Raw genomic sequence first — 18121 nt, 5'->3', positions numbered from 1 at the left:
GTGTGTTTATTTGTTTGTTTGTTTTCTTTTTCAGAACTGGAAATTGAACTCAGGCCCTTGCGCTTGCCAGGGAAGCACTTATTCCCCTGAGCCAACTCCCCAGCCCCGCCCCGGAGCATGGTTTTATGAGGATCCTCAGCACTGTCCTAACATTTTGACAATTTGCATGGTGCATAATCCTTCACCTCAAACTTGCATGACCACCCTCCCTGGGAGCTTGTTCAGTAGGATTTTTTTTTTTTTTTTTTTTTTTTCAGCCTGAAAATGTCTTCAGGGCCCTGGGTGCTTGTTCAAATGAAGACTCCTGAGTCAAACCCTTGAGATTAGGATTGTCTGGGTTGGAGCCTGGCAATCTGTATTACAACCAGTGCTTCTGAGGCAGGGTCTTTGCAGTTTTAAGGTGACAGAGTAAATCACAGAGATAAATCCTCCAGGGTCCTTCCCCCAGCTCCATCCTATGAACCTCCGGGAACACCTCTCCTTCGGGGTCCCCTTCAAATAGCAACATCAAGAGCTCTCTGTCAGACCCCTGCAAGCGGAGTCACAGGCTACAGCCTAGCCCAGCAGCTATTCTGCACAGTCATCCTGTGCTGGTGCGGCCCTGGGGGAGAGGACCACGTTGTCCCCTGTCCTTCTCCTCCCACTGGCAAGACCTTTCCGTGGTGGGTCCGGTCACAGCCCCTTATGGAGCTTTCTTGCAGAAAGAGGCCTCCGTTCCATCTACCCTGGGGTCCCGCTGGGTCGCGGGTCCACCTTCTTCAGACCCTGCAACCCTGGCAGAGAACGCCAGTGTTTCTTCTCCATGTCTCCATGGCAACCGACAGTGTCACAGACACAGGATGGTGACTTCACAGCGTAGAGATTCCAGAGAAGGGGCTAGGGGTTTGCCACCCAAAGCCCCCGACCTCACCCACCCAAACTTCGGCTAGGTAATCCCTCTCCCTTCCCGCAGTGGCTCATCTACCCCCCTGAAAACATGATGGGGGGCAGTGATGGCTTCTCACGACACCACCGGGCCCAGGCCCCCGAGGGTTAGTGACGGCGGGCTGCACCCAGTGCGGTGGTCGTAGAAGACCCTGGGCTACTGAAAGGACCCCTGCGCCCAGCGCGCGGCCCGGGAGGCGGGGCGCGGGGGCGGGGCGGGCGGTCCCAGAAGTCCCACCCCGGGGCGGCGCCGGGCGGGCAGTGTCAGGAAGAGGAAGCGCGCGGCGCGGAGAGCAGGGGCCGGGTCGGGCGGAGCAGCGCCGCGCGGGCCACCATGGCCACGGACGAGCTGGCCACCAAGCTGAGCCGGCGGCTGCAGATGGAAGGCGAGGGCGGCGGCGACGCGGCCGGGCAGCCGGGCCTGAACGGGGCGGCTGCTGCCGGGGGCCCGGGGGCGCCCGAAGAGGCGGCCGAGGCGCTGGGCAGCGCAGACGACGAGCTGAGCGCCAAGCTGCTGCGGCGCGCGGACCTTAACCAGGGCATCGGAGAGCCCCAGTCGCCCAGCCGCCGCGTCTTCAACCCCTATACCGAGTTCAAGGAGTTCTCCAGGAAGCAGATCAAGGACATGGAGAAGATGTTCAAGCAGTGAGTGCCCGCCCCCCGTCCCCCTGCGCCCCGACTTCCCGCGGGCCCGAGCCTCCGTGCCCCGCTCCCGGGCCACCCCGGCCCCCGGCCACCTACCACGCGCCCCAGAGCCCTGCACACCAAGGCCGGGTATTGGGCGCTCCCTTCCTGGTCATCAGGAGGCTTCCAGACCCGCCACTCCACGCATCTGGGTCTGGGGATCCCCGTCCCTGGCACGTGACCCCCTCCTCCGAGGGATGCTGCTCCGTATACCGGGGACCCTAGGCTCTTTGCAGGTAACTGCGAGGCCCCACCAGCACCACATATAGGCGCCAGACCCAGGCTCAGGCCCGAGACTCCGATGCCTGTTGATGACCCTACCCCCACCCCCATCCCACACGAGGAAACCAAGGGAGACATCCCAGCAACTGGCATTCCCCACTCCACAAACCCCCAGTGCCTCTCAAAGTGGGCGGACCAATCCCTGACCCTGTGCCGCACACATCACTTTCCTGGGGTTCTTTCTATTTCCTCCGCTTACTCAGATCCCCGAAGACATGGGTTCTGGCGGGGCACCCCTACCTTGGAGTGTTTCTGTGTTTGCTAGTAAACCAGGGGTAGAGAGCCTAGCCCCTCCAACTCCGACCCTCACACCCTTGATCTGGTGGCTTTCCCAAGGAGGGGTCCCTGGTCCCTGGTCCCTACTCTACCTACAGGTAAAATGCACCCACCCCTCCCTTTGGGGCTGAGTGCCCTCTGGGCATGTCTTCCTCCAAGCCCCTCCACCTCTTGCCCCACCCCACCCCCTGCACCTTACTTCTACCTCTGTGGAAGGCCTTCCCTTGTCCTCCTGTGCCTTCCTTTCAAAGGGCCCTGGATGTCGTCCACCCCCAGGCCCACTCCTATCTTAGCTGACACCAGTTACTCCCAGCCCTGCCCTTTACCCCACAGTTCCACATATTGTTCCCTGTCCAGGTTAGACGGATACCCCTAGCCTGGTGGGCACAGCCCTTCCACCCTACCCCCCAGAATACAAAACTTGTTACTCTTTGGGGGCCCAGTTCCCCTTCAGGTTGGTCCCTAGGTCCCCTGTCCTGGGACTTGAGATGGGTGGCCACTCTCCCCCAGCTGTGTCTGGGCCCAGTCGTGATAAAAGTGTCCAGCCCCTCTCCCTCTGGTGGCTCTCCCACTTCCTGTTGCCCATCCTGCACCCCTGACCCCCAGAGACTGGACAGCCTTGCTACTGGGGTGGAGTAGGTCTGAAGGGGGAAGGACTGTCTGGAGGTTGAGGCTGAGGTGGGGGAGAGAGAGGGGCTCAGCACAGGCAGCCGGAGGCTGAGGGAGGGGTGCCACATGCCTGGCCCCAACTTGGCTGTGCAGGCAGAGGGGCGTCAGCCTGGCCACGGTAGCTGGCAGTGCCCAGAGGGAGAGCAGGCAGCCAGGAAAGGGTGTTGTGCAAGCCTACAGTGCGAGCAGAGCTCTTCCCCGCTTCTCCCTGCTGCATCTGCTGCTTCCGCATTCACCCCCCACGCAAGGGAAGAGTTTTGGTGCCCAGGCTCTCGTGGCTGGAAACTCAGTACTTTTTCAGGAGTCAAATCCTTGACCCCTCCACCCAGGACCTCTATGTGGAAGTCCAGGGCCTAGAGCAGCCCAGCTCTGACTCCACGTCCTGTCCCTCAAAGCCTGGAGAGGGGGTTTCCTTGTGCCAGGGAGAATGGACTGAAAACTCCTGAGCCCTTCCTGTGCTCCTCTGGTGGAGCTTGCCCCCTGGAGGAGCCCAGAGGCGGGTGTTGCACAAGGACAGATTGCAACCTCCATAGGTCTGAGGCTGGAATGAGCTCCTGGCCCTCCCATAACCTGGAGCTGTTTTCATGGCCCTTAGGGGACAATCAGATAACTTGCTGAGACCCCCATGACTAGAAAATGATGGGGCTGGGACTCCAGGGTCTATGACTTCAGAAATCCCTATTGTTCCTTTCCGGTTTCTCCTGTCACATCTTCTGGATGAATGGACGATTTTCCATGCAGTGTACCCACCAGGAGCCCCGTTTGGCCTTTCCCTGGAGCCCTCCTTCTTTAGAGGCTCCAGGGTGTGGGAGACCGTGGTTTGCTCAGCAGGGCTGTAGGGGAAGAAGGGTCTTGAAACTGCATTTTGGAAGTGTACTTTTTGGGGGCCAGTTTGATGAGGGGTGCTTGAGCAGGGATGAGGGGAAGCTGAACTCCTCCAAGCCACCCACCTCTTGGCACCAGCAGTGCTTGTTGGGGCTTTGGGAGGGGCGCCAGGGCACAGGAAAGGGCCGAAAGCTGGACCTCTAAAGAAGGAAGTGCCACCCGCCCAGAGGCCCTGGCCAGGGTGGAAGGCTGCAGATTTTGTATTCAGGGAAACAAGGCTTCACTGTGCCAGCCGAGCCCAGCCCAGCCCCGGCTGAGAGCGACTAACAGATGGGCTCTCTGGAGGCCAAAGCCCCCTGTTCTGCTTGCACTGCCCGAGTGGGGCTGCAGCCTCCTGGGTCGCAGCAGGGCCCAGGGATTACAGCCAGAACACTGCAGCCAGGGCTGTGCTGGGAACAGAGGGCAGGGAAGAGGGATCCTGCACCCTGGAAAGCCGGGCCACAGCCAGCAGACAGAGACAGTGGGAAGAGGGCTGGGAGCTGGCCTTTGCTTAGGAGCCGCAGCTGGGAGGCCAGCCTTCCATCCCCTGGAACTGGCCCTCGCTGGCCTCAGTCTCCCTGTCAGTTAAAGGAGTAGGCTGTCTCTGAGGGACCCCAGGGCTCTGACCTTGGTCTGCCTGTCAGAAGTGTATGGGGACCCTGCGGGTGCGTCCTGAGGACAGCGCTTGCAGCGGACCAGGGGCCTCGCTGCCTTGTGCGATTCCTCTGGCCCTCCTCCCCATTTTAAAAAGGGAAACTGAGGCCCAGGAAGGTGCAGAGATTTGCTTAAGGTCACAGGGGCCCTCATCGTGGTCTGTACAGTGGAGCCAGTGGTCCCTGCTTAGAGAAGGTGCCCAGAGGGTCCAGCCAGGTGCAGGGCACACAGGGCATCGCAGCCTGGGGCCTGGACTCTCGGCCACCCTCATATTGCCTCAGGCTGCATCCCTTGCTTCCAAACCCCTCACCCTTCCCTTTAGGAAGCGACCTCAGAGATGCCCACCCTGGCTGGCATCCACCTACGCCAGGGTGTGTGGGGCTCCGTACACTGATACCTACTACAAGGTAGGCAGCCCTGGCATCTGAGGAGGTGGCCTCGTTCCCGTCCAGCCTGGCCCTGACTCCACCTCCTGCTCCACCTCACCTTGTGACCCCAGCATCAGGCAGCCAGCCGCTTCCCCTTCTGGCCGCTCAGCCCCTTGTGGGCTCCTGCAGCCACCCACCTTCTCCACACTTCCCTCAGTGTGTGGAGCAGAGACTTAGGAACCCATCGCCTTGGGTTTAAATCCCAGGTGTGGGCCTTGGAGCAAGTTACTCAAACCTGTCTGCAGCTCCATTCCTCACCCTGAGACGGAGATGAGATAGTACCCACTTCACAGGGTTGGAAAGTACTTAACCCAGCACTTGGCATGGAGTAAGTATTTACTAAGTTTCTGATACCATCGTCCCCAGTTCAACAGAGTCCTCTTCTGGCTGGTGGTCACCAGAGATGACACCGAGACAGCTACATACCGGCTGCTGGCTGCCTCCACTTACCCCAACTGGGCCGCCAGGCTGGCCACAGCCCTTTGCTTTGGACCAGAGTGGCGGACACCTGGCGTGACAATCCTGCTTTCCTCCTGCCAAACAAGACTCTGATTGACGGCTACATATGGCTTTGATAAATAACCAAAATGGAGAAATGAATTCATTATCACTTAATTATGTGGAAGGCAGGTGGCAGAGAAAAAGGAAGAGCAAATAGCCCTGGAGTGACACAGAACTGGGGCTCCAGCACCTGGCTGCTCTCCACCCCACTGGGTTCAGGGCTTCTGTGAAAGCCTTCAGTTTTTCCCTGGGGCTACGGAGCCTTCCTGGTAAAAGTTCTGAGGATTAGGTGAGAAAAGGCTCAGCCAGTGTCTGGGCTGCTGATGGTGTTTATGGAAAACAAGGTTCTATGGGCCTCTGATTGCCCAACAGATAGCTTATTAGGCTTCTGCTCAGTGCAAATTCCAGCCTTAGGGGTGGGAGAGGGGTCAAGTTCCTGCCCTTGACAGGCTTGAAGTCTCCTAGAGAATGCTGATGCTGCTGGCTCTCTGGGGCTGGAGAGGGTGGACCCAGGGCTGTCCCCACAGCTGTGTACCCACGGCCTGCCCTGTGTCCTTGCTGAGTGGAGGTTATAGCTGCTGCCAAGGAAACCATTCTGATTCTTAGGATTCTCAGTTTAACCCTCTTGTGAGCATGGGGATGTGGGTGTGCTCTTTGTCCCCACTTGACGGATCAGGAAATGGAGGCTCAGAGAGGTGGGGTCACCTGCTCAAAGCTGTGGTGCCATGGTCAGGGCCAGGCGCACCTGCAGAGAGCCCCCAGCGGCCAAGTAGACCATGGTTGTGGGTGAGGGTGAGGATGCCCCCGGAGCTCGGGAGCCGCCCTCTGTGAGGCAGAGACTAAAGACTAGGTCCTTGCTGTTTTCTTGGGAACTGCCCAGCACCCCGGGGAGGGAGGATTTCTTGAGCTGGGCCCAGTCTATTCCTCCCACTTCCTGTCTGCCTTTGAGTCACCTTTCCTCATTCTCCTGTGGGGACTTTCTGGGTCCACCCTCAGCCTTCCTGCCTGCTTTCTCTTTTTCTGAGCCTTGTCTCTTCTGCTCCTGCCACCTGGGCCCCACTGGCTTGAGGCAGGTCTAAGGCCCTCTCTGCAAGGCCAGCCAAGCTGGAGGAGGTGCCGTCACTCTGCAGCCTCGGCAGAGACGGTCCCCAAGCCCTCCCACAGCTGCCTCCCTCCGTCTCCAGCTGCCCTCTCCTTGGCTGACTTCCACTTTCAGGCAGAACAGAGATGGCTCAGCGCCGGGCAGGTGTGGCTATCCCGGGCCAGGACTGGGCCCTGCCAGTCTCCGTAGAGCCCATCCTAACACTTGGCCTCTCATCAGGGCACTGTCAAACCTTCTCTGCGAGATTACTGTCACCCTGCAAGATTACCATCATCCATGTTACCTATGCGGAGCTAGGTCTCAGAAGGCTCATGTCCAGTTACAACCTAGTAAGGGGCAGAGTGGGATTTAAACATGGGTCTTCCAGCCCCCTCAGCTGCACCCTGGAGGTTGTTAGAAATATAAAGGTCTATGCACCCCAAACCTGTCAGCTTACAGCCTACGTCTACCTGAACCCCCAAGTGTGGTCAAACCAGCCCACAGCCTGTCCTGGCCACCTGCCTGAGGGTGACCCTAGCTAGGTTACTTCATCTGAGCCATTCCTGGATAGTAAGATGGATGAAGTCACCATCAAACTTCATAAAGTGAACAGGGGTTACATTAGGCATTCGGTAAAGGCCCATTATGCTCGGGATTATGACAACCACCGTCACAGGAAAGGAGGCACTGGTGGTGATTTTGACACTAGGAATTGAAGGCAGAGTCCTAAGCCAGGTGGGCCCGTAGCTCCTGAGCCCCTCTAGCCGACTGTCCATGCAGCCTGGAATGACCTCAGCAAAACCCAGGAGTGCAGTAAAGGGGGACAGAATTGGGGTGCTTTGTGCTCCCACGCCAGCTGCTCCCCTCTTCTGCATGTGCAGCAGCTGTGAGGGTTGCTTCATTCCGCCATTAAGCTACAGAGAGGGGACACGGCCGAAAGGGGCCACCGTAGGGAAGCAATTCACGTCCCATCTTCAGAGGCCCTCAAGACACCAAGCAGAAAAACTGCACTGAGAATTTGATCCCCCTGACGGCTTCATGAAATGGCCTTTCAGCCTGGAAGCTCTGACACGGAATTGAGAGGCAGCAGGATGAGGCACCTTCCCCCTCAGGCCTGGTTTGAGTCCCAGCTACACCCTTGTTGCCTCTGATCTCGGCCAATTCACTTCCTTTTCCGAGCCTCAGTCGCCTCACCTGTTAAGTGGAGGGGTTCATGCAAGTTTTGCAGATTGTGTAAAGATTTGGGGCCGGGGAGATGGCTCAGTAGGATAAGCGCTTGACTGGCAAACGCAAGGATCTGAGTTCAATCCCCGGTTCCGCAAAAAACAAAACAAAACAACAACAACAAAAAAAAAAAAAAAACATGAAGGAGTGTAAAGATTTGGTGCCGGACACTTGGCATAGTTAGGGCTCAGCAGAGTAGCCAGTACTATATGGATGGGAGGGGGCTCAGGCCTGGGTTTATGGCCAGGGCCCCAATGCTACAGCCACTGCCACGCTGTGTCCCTTGGTTATCAGAACTGGTAGGGTCCAGGAGCAGAGAAGCAGCCAGGGGCTGCTGGGTGAGATGGAGCCCAACCCAAGGGCAGGATCTGCCTGGGTAGTGGCCCGTGTGCCACTCTCAGTGGGGGATGGGCAGGCTTCTGTAACCAGTGTCCAGGGCAGCAGCTGCTGAGAACTATTCAGGGGAGGTGGTAGGAATGTGGGCTTGATGCCAGGCCCCGCAGCCTCCCTCCAGGGCGGGCAAAAAGTGCTGAGCTTCCAGCCTGCTGGATGGCGTTGGCTCCTGAGCAGGCACCACGTACCCTGTCCCCCCACGCCTGAGAATGTGGCATCCTCTGTGGGCCAGGGAGAAGGGAAATGCCAGCCCCAGAGTGCTCACGTCCACTGGCTATGTGGCCTCAGGCAGCTGGCTGCCCTCTCTGTTCCCCATCACCTCCTTAAAAGGAAGCAGATGGAGGCTGTGGGTGGCTCTTAGGGGGGTGACTTCCCTTCTCCTGACCCCCCTGAGCCTCAGTTCCAGCTCAGGGAAAAGGTCCATGGAGGAGAAGGCCGCTGAGCCTGGAACACGCAGAATCCCACTTATGCAGGTGACACAGTGCCACCCCGACCCCTGTCATTTCCTTTCCTCAGAGAGGGAAAGAGCGAGCCAGGAGATCCAGCCAGGGGAGCGCCTCTTCCGCTCTGCCCCACGCCCTGTGCCCCTTACTCTCTCAGGTTGCAGGGGTCTTTGTGGTGGGCCCAGCAGGGGAGGCGGCAGGACCAGGCCTGTCCCCCTGAGCCTTTCCCCCAGTCCTGCACTATCAGAATGGGAACCTCTGAGAGAGGCTTTACTGGTAGCACCATTTTTAAATACTAGATGTATTTAAAGGCTGAGGCAGGAGGATAGCACATTTAGCCCGGGCTGGGCAGCTTGGAGAGAACTTGGTTCAAAATTTTAAAAAGAGCTGGGGATGTAGCCTAGTGCAAAGGCCCAGGCTCCAATCCCTAGGACTGGGGGAGCGAGGCATATAACAGCCATTGAGATCATAATGAAGTGAATAGATTTTAAGCACCTACTATGCACTGGCCGTTTTATACTCCTAATTGCATTTACTCTTCAATAATACTAAAGGCATATAGTCACAGTAGTAATAATTGGCGGCTGTTCCCATGTATTTGTGTCTCCCACGGCCGGGCTCTAAGCTAAGGTATAAAGTTTCCATCATCTTCCTTATCTTGGTCCTTTGATGTGCATGGGAAATTGAGGTTTGTGCTGTTAGGTGCCAGTGTCACCAGCCAGCAGGTGGCAGAGTTGGGGTTTGGACCCAGGTCTGTCGGGGCCCAGACTTCAAGGCTTTCTGCCTTCTGATTTACCCTGAACTTGGCTGAGCCCTGGGCCTAGGCCACAGGGCGATGTCTGATCTCAGGGTCTCATGGGAACCCCTCCAAGAACCCTCCTCCCAGGGCCCCAGGCGTCTCCCAGCCCTTGGTCACCTGGCCTCGGTGATAGATGAGTTGGCACTGTGGCCACCCCCGGCATTGTCCTTCTGGGCACCCAAGCCTGCCAGGGAGTAAACCGAGCTCGGTAATTGATTGGCCCATGATTGATACAGGCGGTGGCTCAGACCACAGTTTGAACCCGGGCCCAGCCAGACCTCGGAGCTGCCAAGAATAGAGGAAGCCACAGCCTAAGCCTCCTTCCAAGTTTGGACACTTAATCTGCACTTCCTCTGAGATTGCATTGCTGCTGGTAGCTTTAGAGGAAGCTCCATCACTCGAGCAGCAAAGAAGCGGGGCCTGGGGCGTGGAGGGGAGCGGGCATGGGGCGCCCCAGCCAGGCCTGAGTCCTCAGCTGCTTGCTGGTCCCTGCCTAACCCAACCTTGCAGGACTGCAGGGTACAGAGTCTGTGAACACCATGCCTAGCCTCTCTTTGTCATGCTGCTGTCACCAACAGTGCTGGCACTCAGCCAGTTGGAGGTCTGGGGCCTGCACAAATTCGTATTAGGCACAAAAAAGCCTGTTCACCACTACTGGCCCTGCCCCTGCCCCGGCTGTCCTAGGAGCCCAGCAAGGCAGGTGTTTGGACAGCCTGATAAGAGAGCTGTGTGCTCTGGGCAAGGCAGCACCTCCTCCAGCAGGGGACAGGCCTGGAGACCACCTCGAACCCCTCCACATGCACACACATGCATGCACACCACAAAGGGGGGCATTGTAACTGCCACCTGTTCCCATCTCTGCCAGGTATTTTGGGGGTAGAAGAGAGAAGGGAAGGGTATAGGCTTTGGATCACTGACCTGTGCCAGGCTGCCTGGGTCTCTGCCACTCCCTGGGGCCCAGGCACAGCTTGTTCCAGGCCACACCCTTTCCCTACCCCTCCTGCTGTGACCCTTGGCCCTGCCTCTGCCTCCCTCTGGGCAGAGGCCCATGGTTCATGGGTTCTTTATTCTATCAAAACCTACAGTGCCTGCTAGGTGCCTTTTACCCTCCCTACTCTAGAGTCTTGGCATAAGCTGGGGTGCTGAAGCTTGATCCCCAGCCCAGAAAAAGAAGGCCACCTTTCACACCCTTTACTAGCCTGTGCTTTTGGGTGTGGCTTTGGACCCCTGGGAGACACATTGGGCTGTCACAACGCTGGGCAGCCTCCCACAGCGAGCTGTACCCTGCCTATCGCCCTCCCTAGCTCACTAGCTCCAGTCACGGGGACGGAGCAGCCAGAGACAGAGCTGGGTCCACACCCTGTAGAATGTGGGTTCTGTGTCACCCCTCAGGCCAGTGCAGGGTGGCTGTGGTTTGAGCTTCCTTGTGCTACAGACTTCGCAAAAAGTTAGCGCTGTTCAAAATGGAGGAGCTGCCAGGCAGCGTGGTGGGTTCCCCGTTATTAGAGGTAACCAAGCAAGAGCAGAGCCAGGTAGTAGGTCTCTGTCTGGCTTGAGGTCCCTTCTAGCCTTGACAGATGACATTGATATATGGTCCCTAAATACCATAGCGAAATATAACAGCCAGATATCTGACAGGTTGAGTTCCTATTCCCCAAAATCAAAGAATTCTGAGGAACAACAGAGGTTAAGTGTAGGAAATTTTATTTAGGGGAGACTAAATAAAATATCCTGTCTCAAGAGAGACAGAAGGAGAACCGGAAGGCGGGAGCCCACTGCTTAAGGAAAATTTGATAGAGCAAGATCCCGAGGTAGGTAGAAGATGGGCCACAGCTATGATTAACCAGTAAGATTACAGGTGTAGGCTTAGGTAATGTTGATCCAGTGGGGAAGCAGGTCATGCAGCGAACATTCATGAGAAGAAGGACTTTTGGGCTGACCAAATAGCTCAGCAGATTGAAATGCCTGCAAGCAGGTGCAGGGACCAGGGGTTCAATCCCTGGGCTTGCCATGCCGGCCCCACCCCTGGGATGTGCTGAGACAGCAATTGAGACTGGGCATGGTGGCATGCGCCTGTAATCCCAGCACTTGGGAGGCTGTAAACTGGTGGATCACTCTGAGTCTGATCTAATAGTGAGACCCTGAACACTCTGTAGACCCTTCCCTAAAATAGAAAAGAAGAGAAGGACTTTTTTGGGCCAGGGAGATAGCTCAGCAGCCTAACCACCTGCCTGGCAAGTGCAAGGTCCTGAATTTGAGCCACAGTACCAAAAGAAAAAGGGACCATTTTTGGAAGCAATGAGTCAGGAGGTCCTGGTCACCCACCTGGACTTAGAGCGTCAATCACAGTATATTAGGGGCTGGGGAGATAGCTCAGTGGAATAAGTGCTTCCCTGGAAAGCACAAGGACCTGAGTTTAATCCCTAGGTCTGCCCCCCCCCAAAAAAAGTGTGTTGTTTGTCCCTGGGGAGGCAGGTCAGTGAAGTCCTTGGTCTTTATCTTGAAGCCTGGCCTTCAACAGTGCCTCCGCCCACAGTAGTAATATGCCCGCTGCCCACCCCTTCCAGGCCTAGCCCTGATGCTGCCTGTATTTCTGTCTAACTTAGCCATCTATGGTGACGTGACAGGGGAGGCTCTGTCTGAGCCCCTAGGATGCCTGCGCTAAGCTCCTGGCCTCAGGCCACTCAGGTATGAAGTATACTAGGAATTCCTTAGGCCTCTCTCTGTGCCCACAGGTATGACGCTGGCCGAGACGGCTTCATCGATCTGATGGAGCTGAAGCTCATGATGGAAAAGCTTGGGGCTCCCCAGACCCACCTGGGCCTGAAAAACATGATCAAGGAGGTAGATGAGGACTTCGATGGCAAGCTCAGTTTCCGGGAGGTGAGTGCTGTCCTAGCCCTGTCCCCTGAAACTGCCCCTGAGGCCCTGGTGGCCAATGAGAGACCCGCCCCTTTGTCCCTGATTGGCATGGGACTGGCCACAGTGCTGGGTCACTTCACACTCGGAACCGGTCCTCGCCCTAAGCAGGAGCTGTTCTGCAGGGAGGAAGTGGGGTCTCAAAGTCGGGTAGCAGCGACCCTGGGGCCTAGAGAGCATTGGGCAGCCTGAAGGAAGCCCTTGGGAGAGTCCTGGCCTGGGGCAGCCAGCCAGAAGCTAAGAGAGTCGAGGAGCTGTTCAGAGGAACAGGATACAGGTTCTGATCCTTCCAGCACTGAGACTGGAGGTATCTGCTGCCTCCGAACCTTCCTTGTAGAAAAAACAAATGGAATATTTGTTTGGGGACCCCTGGGAGGTGGAAAGCAGGTGTGGCTGTTATTGAGACAAACAGGAGTCACCTGGCCTCCCATTGTGTAGATGGACAAACTGAGGCCCAGAGAGGGTGGCACAGGGGCATGGAGGGGTGAGATTCAGCTCTTAAGCTGGCTTGGGTAGGACCTGGTGTGGCAGGGACTTTGACTCTGTGGTCCCCTCCTGACATCTCACACCCCTCCCTCTGCAGTTCCTTCTGATCTTCAGAAAGGCAGCGGCAGGGGAGTTGCAGGACAGTGGGCTAAACGCGCTGGCCCGCCTCTCCGAGATTGACGTCTCCACTGAGGGTGTCAAAGGCGCCAAGAGCTTCTTCGAGGCCAAGGTGAGGTCCCTGAAGCCCCGGGCACCCGGCGGGTGGGTGAGCCCCTAGCGAGCCCAGGCATCCCCTTTTCTATCGGTGCCACTTCCCGCGGAGTGGGCATGCGCAGTTCAGGAGCGGAGATTGGAGGACAGCAGACTGATCCCGAACCGCTTGTTCCCCGGGCAGCTGACCCTCGGCCCCAGTTTGGGGAGAGCCGAGGGACTCCAGGTTCTAAATGGAAAAACTGAGGCTTGGAGGTGATGGCAGCGCACCGTGCATGTGGCGGAGGCCCTGCACGCTCTGAGCCGCCGCCCTCTGCCCAGGTGCAGGCCATCAACGTGTCCAGCCGCTTCGAGGAGGAGATCAAGGCCGAGCAGGAGGAGCGGAAGAAGCAGGCGGAGGAGATGAAGCAGCGGAAGGCAGCCTTCAAGGAGCTGCAGTCCACCTTCAAGTAGCGAGGCCACGGCCACCACCGGCCCTGCCCAGGGCGGGGTGCGGGCCAGGGGGGCGCGCGAGGCTGGCGCGAGGCCACTACTAAAATCTAAGTTGTGAATGGAGCTAGTCCAGGGGTGTCTCGTGCTGCCTGGCCACCGCCTGCTCCCTTCCGCCAACCCCGCAGCTGCGACCCCACCACCACCCTTGCCTGGCAGGGCCCTCCCTGGCCACCCCTATGCCTCACACTCCTGGCCCAAGGTTCCTCTGTGCCTGCCCCCCTCACCCATCGGACCCATCCTGCTGCTCTAACCAGCGGGCTGCCCTGCCCAGCACCTTACCAGATGGGAGCAACAGACACAGAAGGACTGTGACTATCTCCTTAGAGCAGCAGGCCAGGGGGCCCATGGCAGACACCGGAAGACCCTGCCTCAGGGCCTTGGCTGCAGCTCTGCCCTCAGCCTGCTGGGATGCGAGGGCTCCTTTTTTCTGGTGAGGGGACCCAGGCACTGGCATCTGGTGGCGGTATGGAGATAGGGCCCAGCCAGGCAGGGTGAGGGGCCGCAGTGCCTATCTACCTCATGGGCCACACTCTGCCAGGCCTACATGGGGTGGTGGGTGGGGAGGCCTGGGGTGCAGGAACATCCCTCCCCCTCCCCGCACACACACACACCCTGTACATCCTGAAGGGGTAGTGCTGCGGAGAGAGGAAGTTGGGGAGAAGGGACTGGGGTCCCTGGGAAGGGCTGGAAGTGTCTGCCCCACCACTGGGGAGCAGGGCCTGACCCCCTTTCCCACCCTCCTACCCAAGTGATGCCCCCAGCTTTGCCCCAGCAGCTCCTGCCTGTCACACCCACCCCTAGGAAGCATGGGGACCCCACGCCATTGCCAGATGGGCATGGCCTAGCCCCCACCACCGGCCATCCCCTCACACTTACCCCCTCGTGTGCTTGCTCACTTGTGTGTGTCTGTCTTGCTGTGTCGTGAAACTGTGACCGTCACCCAGTCCAGAGAAGTGAACGGCCATTGAGGCCACAGTTATGCAACTTTCAGTGTGTATCATGATAGCGTCACTGCTTTTTAAACTCAATAACTTTATTTTAGTACTATGCCCCAAGAGTCCCCGGAGCTCCTGAAGGGCTCAAAAGAGGTTTCATTTTTTTGGCCTCAGAACCTGCAGGATGTCGGAGGTGCCTGGCCCCGTGCGGTGGCCTTCACCCTGGATTGCATTTGCCTTAGCGGATATGTTTATACAGATGAATATAAAAATCTCCTTTTTCTTTTGGATTTTTGCGTTTTATATTTTTCTTCATCCTTTCTCACCCCCCCCCAAAAAAAAGCTACTTCTTCATTCGGTGGTACGATTATTTTTTTTAACTAAAATAAGAAAAAATTCTATATTCTTATGTGTGTGTGGTTCTTGCTGGTGACTGGGGCGGGGGCGGAAAAGAAGGGGACAGCTGAGGTCACCTGAGTGTGGGGTGGTCACGCAGGAGCGTAGGGGAAGACAGGACTCTATGGAGAAGCTGGTCTTTGGTGCCCACACGAAGCCCCCTGTTCTCGCTAAGCAGCGTGCATATTAGTCCTTCAGCTGTCGCATGGTGAGCGCTGGGTTGTATTCCTCAGAAGCGAAAAGCCTGGGCAGCCTAGCGGCACAGAGCCCAGCTGCCCGTCCGCAGCCTACACCTTGCTCCGAGGTTGCAGAAAGGGCTCTGTCTCCTGACGTCTCTCCCCCAAGCTTTTGCAGCTCTCAAATAGAAACAACCCTGCCGATCCCGTGGTGGTTAGAACTGAACGCAGGCGGGTTCAGTACAAGCGGACCAGGGTCTTCTCTGGAAGGCGGGGTTGGGGAGGAGGAGCTGGGGCTGAGGATGGGCACCACTGCCCCCGGGTGGCCATAGCCGGTACTGCATCGCCTTCTGGCTTCGCGACCCTGCCTGGGGCGCCTGGTGCAGCTCGGTGCTTAAGAGAGCACCCCCACCAGCCCAAGGGGAGGCTACGTGTCCCCTTTCAGTCCATCTCACCCAAAGGAAGGACCTCAGAATCTCTAAACTGAAGCTGTGGTGCACAGGCCCAGCCTTGAGCCTCCAGAGTCAGAGCAACGGGGCCTCCCCCACAGGCTCGGCCTGCACAGCACCCCACTTCCAGCGCTGGAGGGAGGCGCTAGAAATAGAAGGCCGAAGTGATCCAGGGACCCGGGAGGCCAGCTCCTCCAAACCCTTTCCAGGCCTCCTCCTCTTAAGCCGTCCCACCCCACCCCGGTCCCAGCCTCACCTCCAATCCCTGAACTAAACCCTTATTGTCCCCAAAGCCCCACTGCGCACCTGGGGTTTCCACCTGCTTTTGAGCAGAAGTCCCGCCAGCCCAACCCCCTGCACCGACCTCATCAAGAGGCAGCAGCTGCCTGAGTCCTGTCTCAGCGGCCAGCAAACACGGCCCTGTCATTTGCACCTGCCTGTTTCTCAGGCCCGCACCCAAGCTTGGCATTGCTCTGCCGAGGCCTGAAGGCACCATATGCCTGACCTCTGCCACGTTTCCAGTGCTTATTTTTCCAGCACAGCCTGTCCTTGACAGCTCAGCGACGATGCAGCTGCAGATCCTGCGAGATCCCGCTCCAGGCCCCAGGAATCCCAGGGCTCAGCCGTGTGGGGCGCGACGCACTGGGCACATGGAATTCACACGGCACTTTCTTTCCTCTAGCCTGCACCCTCCAGCAGTGAGCACGAGCTGCCCTGCCCTGGGTCCATTCCCCAAGGAGGTCCCCCACCCCCAAGCTCGAACAAGGTCTTACTGCTGTACCCCAGGCCCAGCACAGGGCCTGCATGCACACCGTAGGGATGCCGGGAGAGGATCGATGAATGACTGTACATGTAGCCCGCAGGTGCCTCACAGGCAGACGTCCGTCCTACACTATCCGCCCGAGAGAATCCAGCCAGAGCTTCAGTTTTTCAGTCATGGAGAGTCCTCTTCCCAGGGCTCCCCTCTGTCTGTGCACCCCAGGGCTGCTCCTACGTCAGCCAACCTAGTGTCACCTGGGCAGGGCCCACTGGCTCCTCCAGGTGAGGGTGGCTTTCTCCTGCTCAGGGCTTGCTGGATGCCATCCAGGCCCAGAGAGGGTACAGGAGTGACCCACATGCAGTGCCCCAGCTTGCTGCCAGCCATCAGGACCACTGTCCACTTGGCAGGTACAGGAGCTGTATCCCAAGCCTGGAGCCCACAAAAATGTTTTTTTGTTGTTTTTGTTTTTGTTTTTATTTTGCGGTACCAGAGATCAAACTCAGGACCTTGAGCTTGCCAGGCAGATGCTTATGCCACTCAGCTGTCTCCCTGGCCTGACAAAAATGTTTTGAGTTCTTTAAAATCACTAGAAAAAAAATTATGACCTTATATTCATACTGTCATAAAATATAACTTTTAACATATTTTGAAGAAGGGACTCAAGAATGCTGAAGTACCTAATTAAGTGTCTCAATCATTTTCTCTCTCTGTCTCTCTGCCTCTGTCTCTGTCTCTCTGTCTGTCTGTCTCTGTCTCTCTGTCTGCCTGTCTGTCTCTGTGTCTCTCTGTCTCTCTCTGTTTCTCTCTGTCTCTCTCTCTCTCTTTCTTTCTCTCTCTCTCTCTCTCTCTCTCTCTCTATCACTTTCCTCCCATGCTAAGGATCAAATACAGGGCCACTCTACTACTGGGCTACATTCCCAGCCTTTCTTAATTTATCCTTAGACAGAACCTTGTTAAATTGCCGAGGTTGGCCTCAAACTTCCACTGCTCCTTTCTCACCGTCCTAACGGGCTGGGGTTATAGGTGTGTACCACCACGCCTAGCTCCACTCGAACTTTCTCGGAAGCACTAGATAACAACAGTAACAACAACAGCAAACCCTACATAGTTTCTACCTAATGCCAGACTCTCCTCAGACAGCCCTAGGAGGCAGGTGCCACTTTTTAAAAGACAGGTTGGCCTTTAATTTACTATGTAGCCTCGGCTGGCCTCCCACTCATGGCAATGCTCCTGCCTCAGCTTCCTGAGCACGGGGATTGCAGGCATGTACCGCCATTCCTGGCTACCTCCACTTTATAGATGAGGCAATAGAAGCACAGAGAGGTTGTCACAAACATAAGGTCACAGATGACGTGGAGAGCAGTGGTGCGGGGTTCTCCTTCCTCGCGGAGCACCCCAACACTGCAGAAGCCCTCACCATCCACCACTAGCATCTGCAGCAGAGGACAGTGGCCTTGGGTGTCTCCGGGGATGGCTGTTTGGTGTCACCTTCCAGAAGTTCCCCAGCTGGTGAACATCTCAGAACAAGGAAGTTACCCTAAATCATGAGCAGCCCTCAAACCTCCTTACCTCCTACCCCCCCAAAAAAAATTTTCTCTGTGGACACTAAAAGATAACAGCTGTCTGCTGCCAGTGCCTCCTCCCCAACACAGTGGGGGGCTAAGGACGTTTGTGTCTTCTTAACAGTGGCATGTGGCTCTGAGCAGGTCCGCAGATAACCAGGTCCCTTCTGGGGGTGACACAGGTTTATGAGTGTCACTGGATAGAGCCCCATGTGTGTATGAGACTCAAAGAGGTGGTCGGGGCTGGGGGGGGGTGCAGAGGTCAATTGGTTACTAAGACTGAGACCAGGCACCCTGGCTCTTGTCTGCGAGTTCTGTGTGCCCCTCAGCCAACTGTGCAGAGGTGAGCCGGGCAGCTTCCAGCGACGCCACTACCAGGGCCAGGCTCTGCAGGGAGCAGGCAGAGCCCCACAGCCCAGACCCCGCGCTCTTACCCTCACACAGCCCATCTCAATGCCTCTGTTGCTTTTTTGTGTGGCTTTTTAAAATTGAGCTTTTTTTTTTTTTTTTTTTT

The 18121-nt window shown here is 57.2% G+C and overlaps 1 protein-coding gene across 1 annotated transcript; it reads left to right on the top strand.

Moving 5' to 3' along the window:
- The first annotated feature begins 1195 nt into the window (after positions 1-1195).
- On the top strand, positions 1196-14669 carry Efhd2 (EF-hand domain family member D2). Its single transcript, XM_004637711.2, has 4 exons — positions 1196-1569; positions 11958-12105; positions 12725-12856; positions 13159-14669. Exons 1-4 carry the CDS (start codon positions 1259-1261, stop codon positions 13288-13290), a joined length of 723 nt encoding a protein of 240 aa, XP_004637768.1. The 5' UTR covers positions 1196-1258; the 3' UTR covers positions 13291-14669.
- Positions 14670-18121: the final 3452 nt, after the last annotated feature.

Source organism: Octodon degus, unplaced genomic scaffold (assembly GCF_000260255.1).
Source record: "Octodon degus isolate 3935 unplaced genomic scaffold, OctDeg1.0 scaffold00092, whole genome shotgun sequence".
Lineage (NCBI taxonomy): Eukaryota > Metazoa > Chordata > Mammalia > Rodentia > Octodontidae > Octodon > Octodon degus.
The sequence above is the reverse complement of the archived record's forward strand: the minus strand, read 5'-3'. Positions and strand labels throughout refer to the sequence as shown.

Coding starts and splice junctions, on each gene's coding strand:
- Efhd2 (XM_004637711.2), top strand. CDS start 1,259: ATGGCCACGGACGAGCTGGCCACCAAGCTGAGCCGGCGGCTGCAGATG. Junction 1,570..11,957: donor ATGGAGAAGATGTTCAAGCA/GTGAGTGCCCGC, acceptor CTGTGCCCACAG/GTATGACGCTGGCCGAGACG. Junction 12,106..12,724: donor GCAAGCTCAGTTTCCGGGAG/GTGAGTGCTGTC, acceptor CTCCCTCTGCAG/TTCCTTCTGATCTTCAGAAA.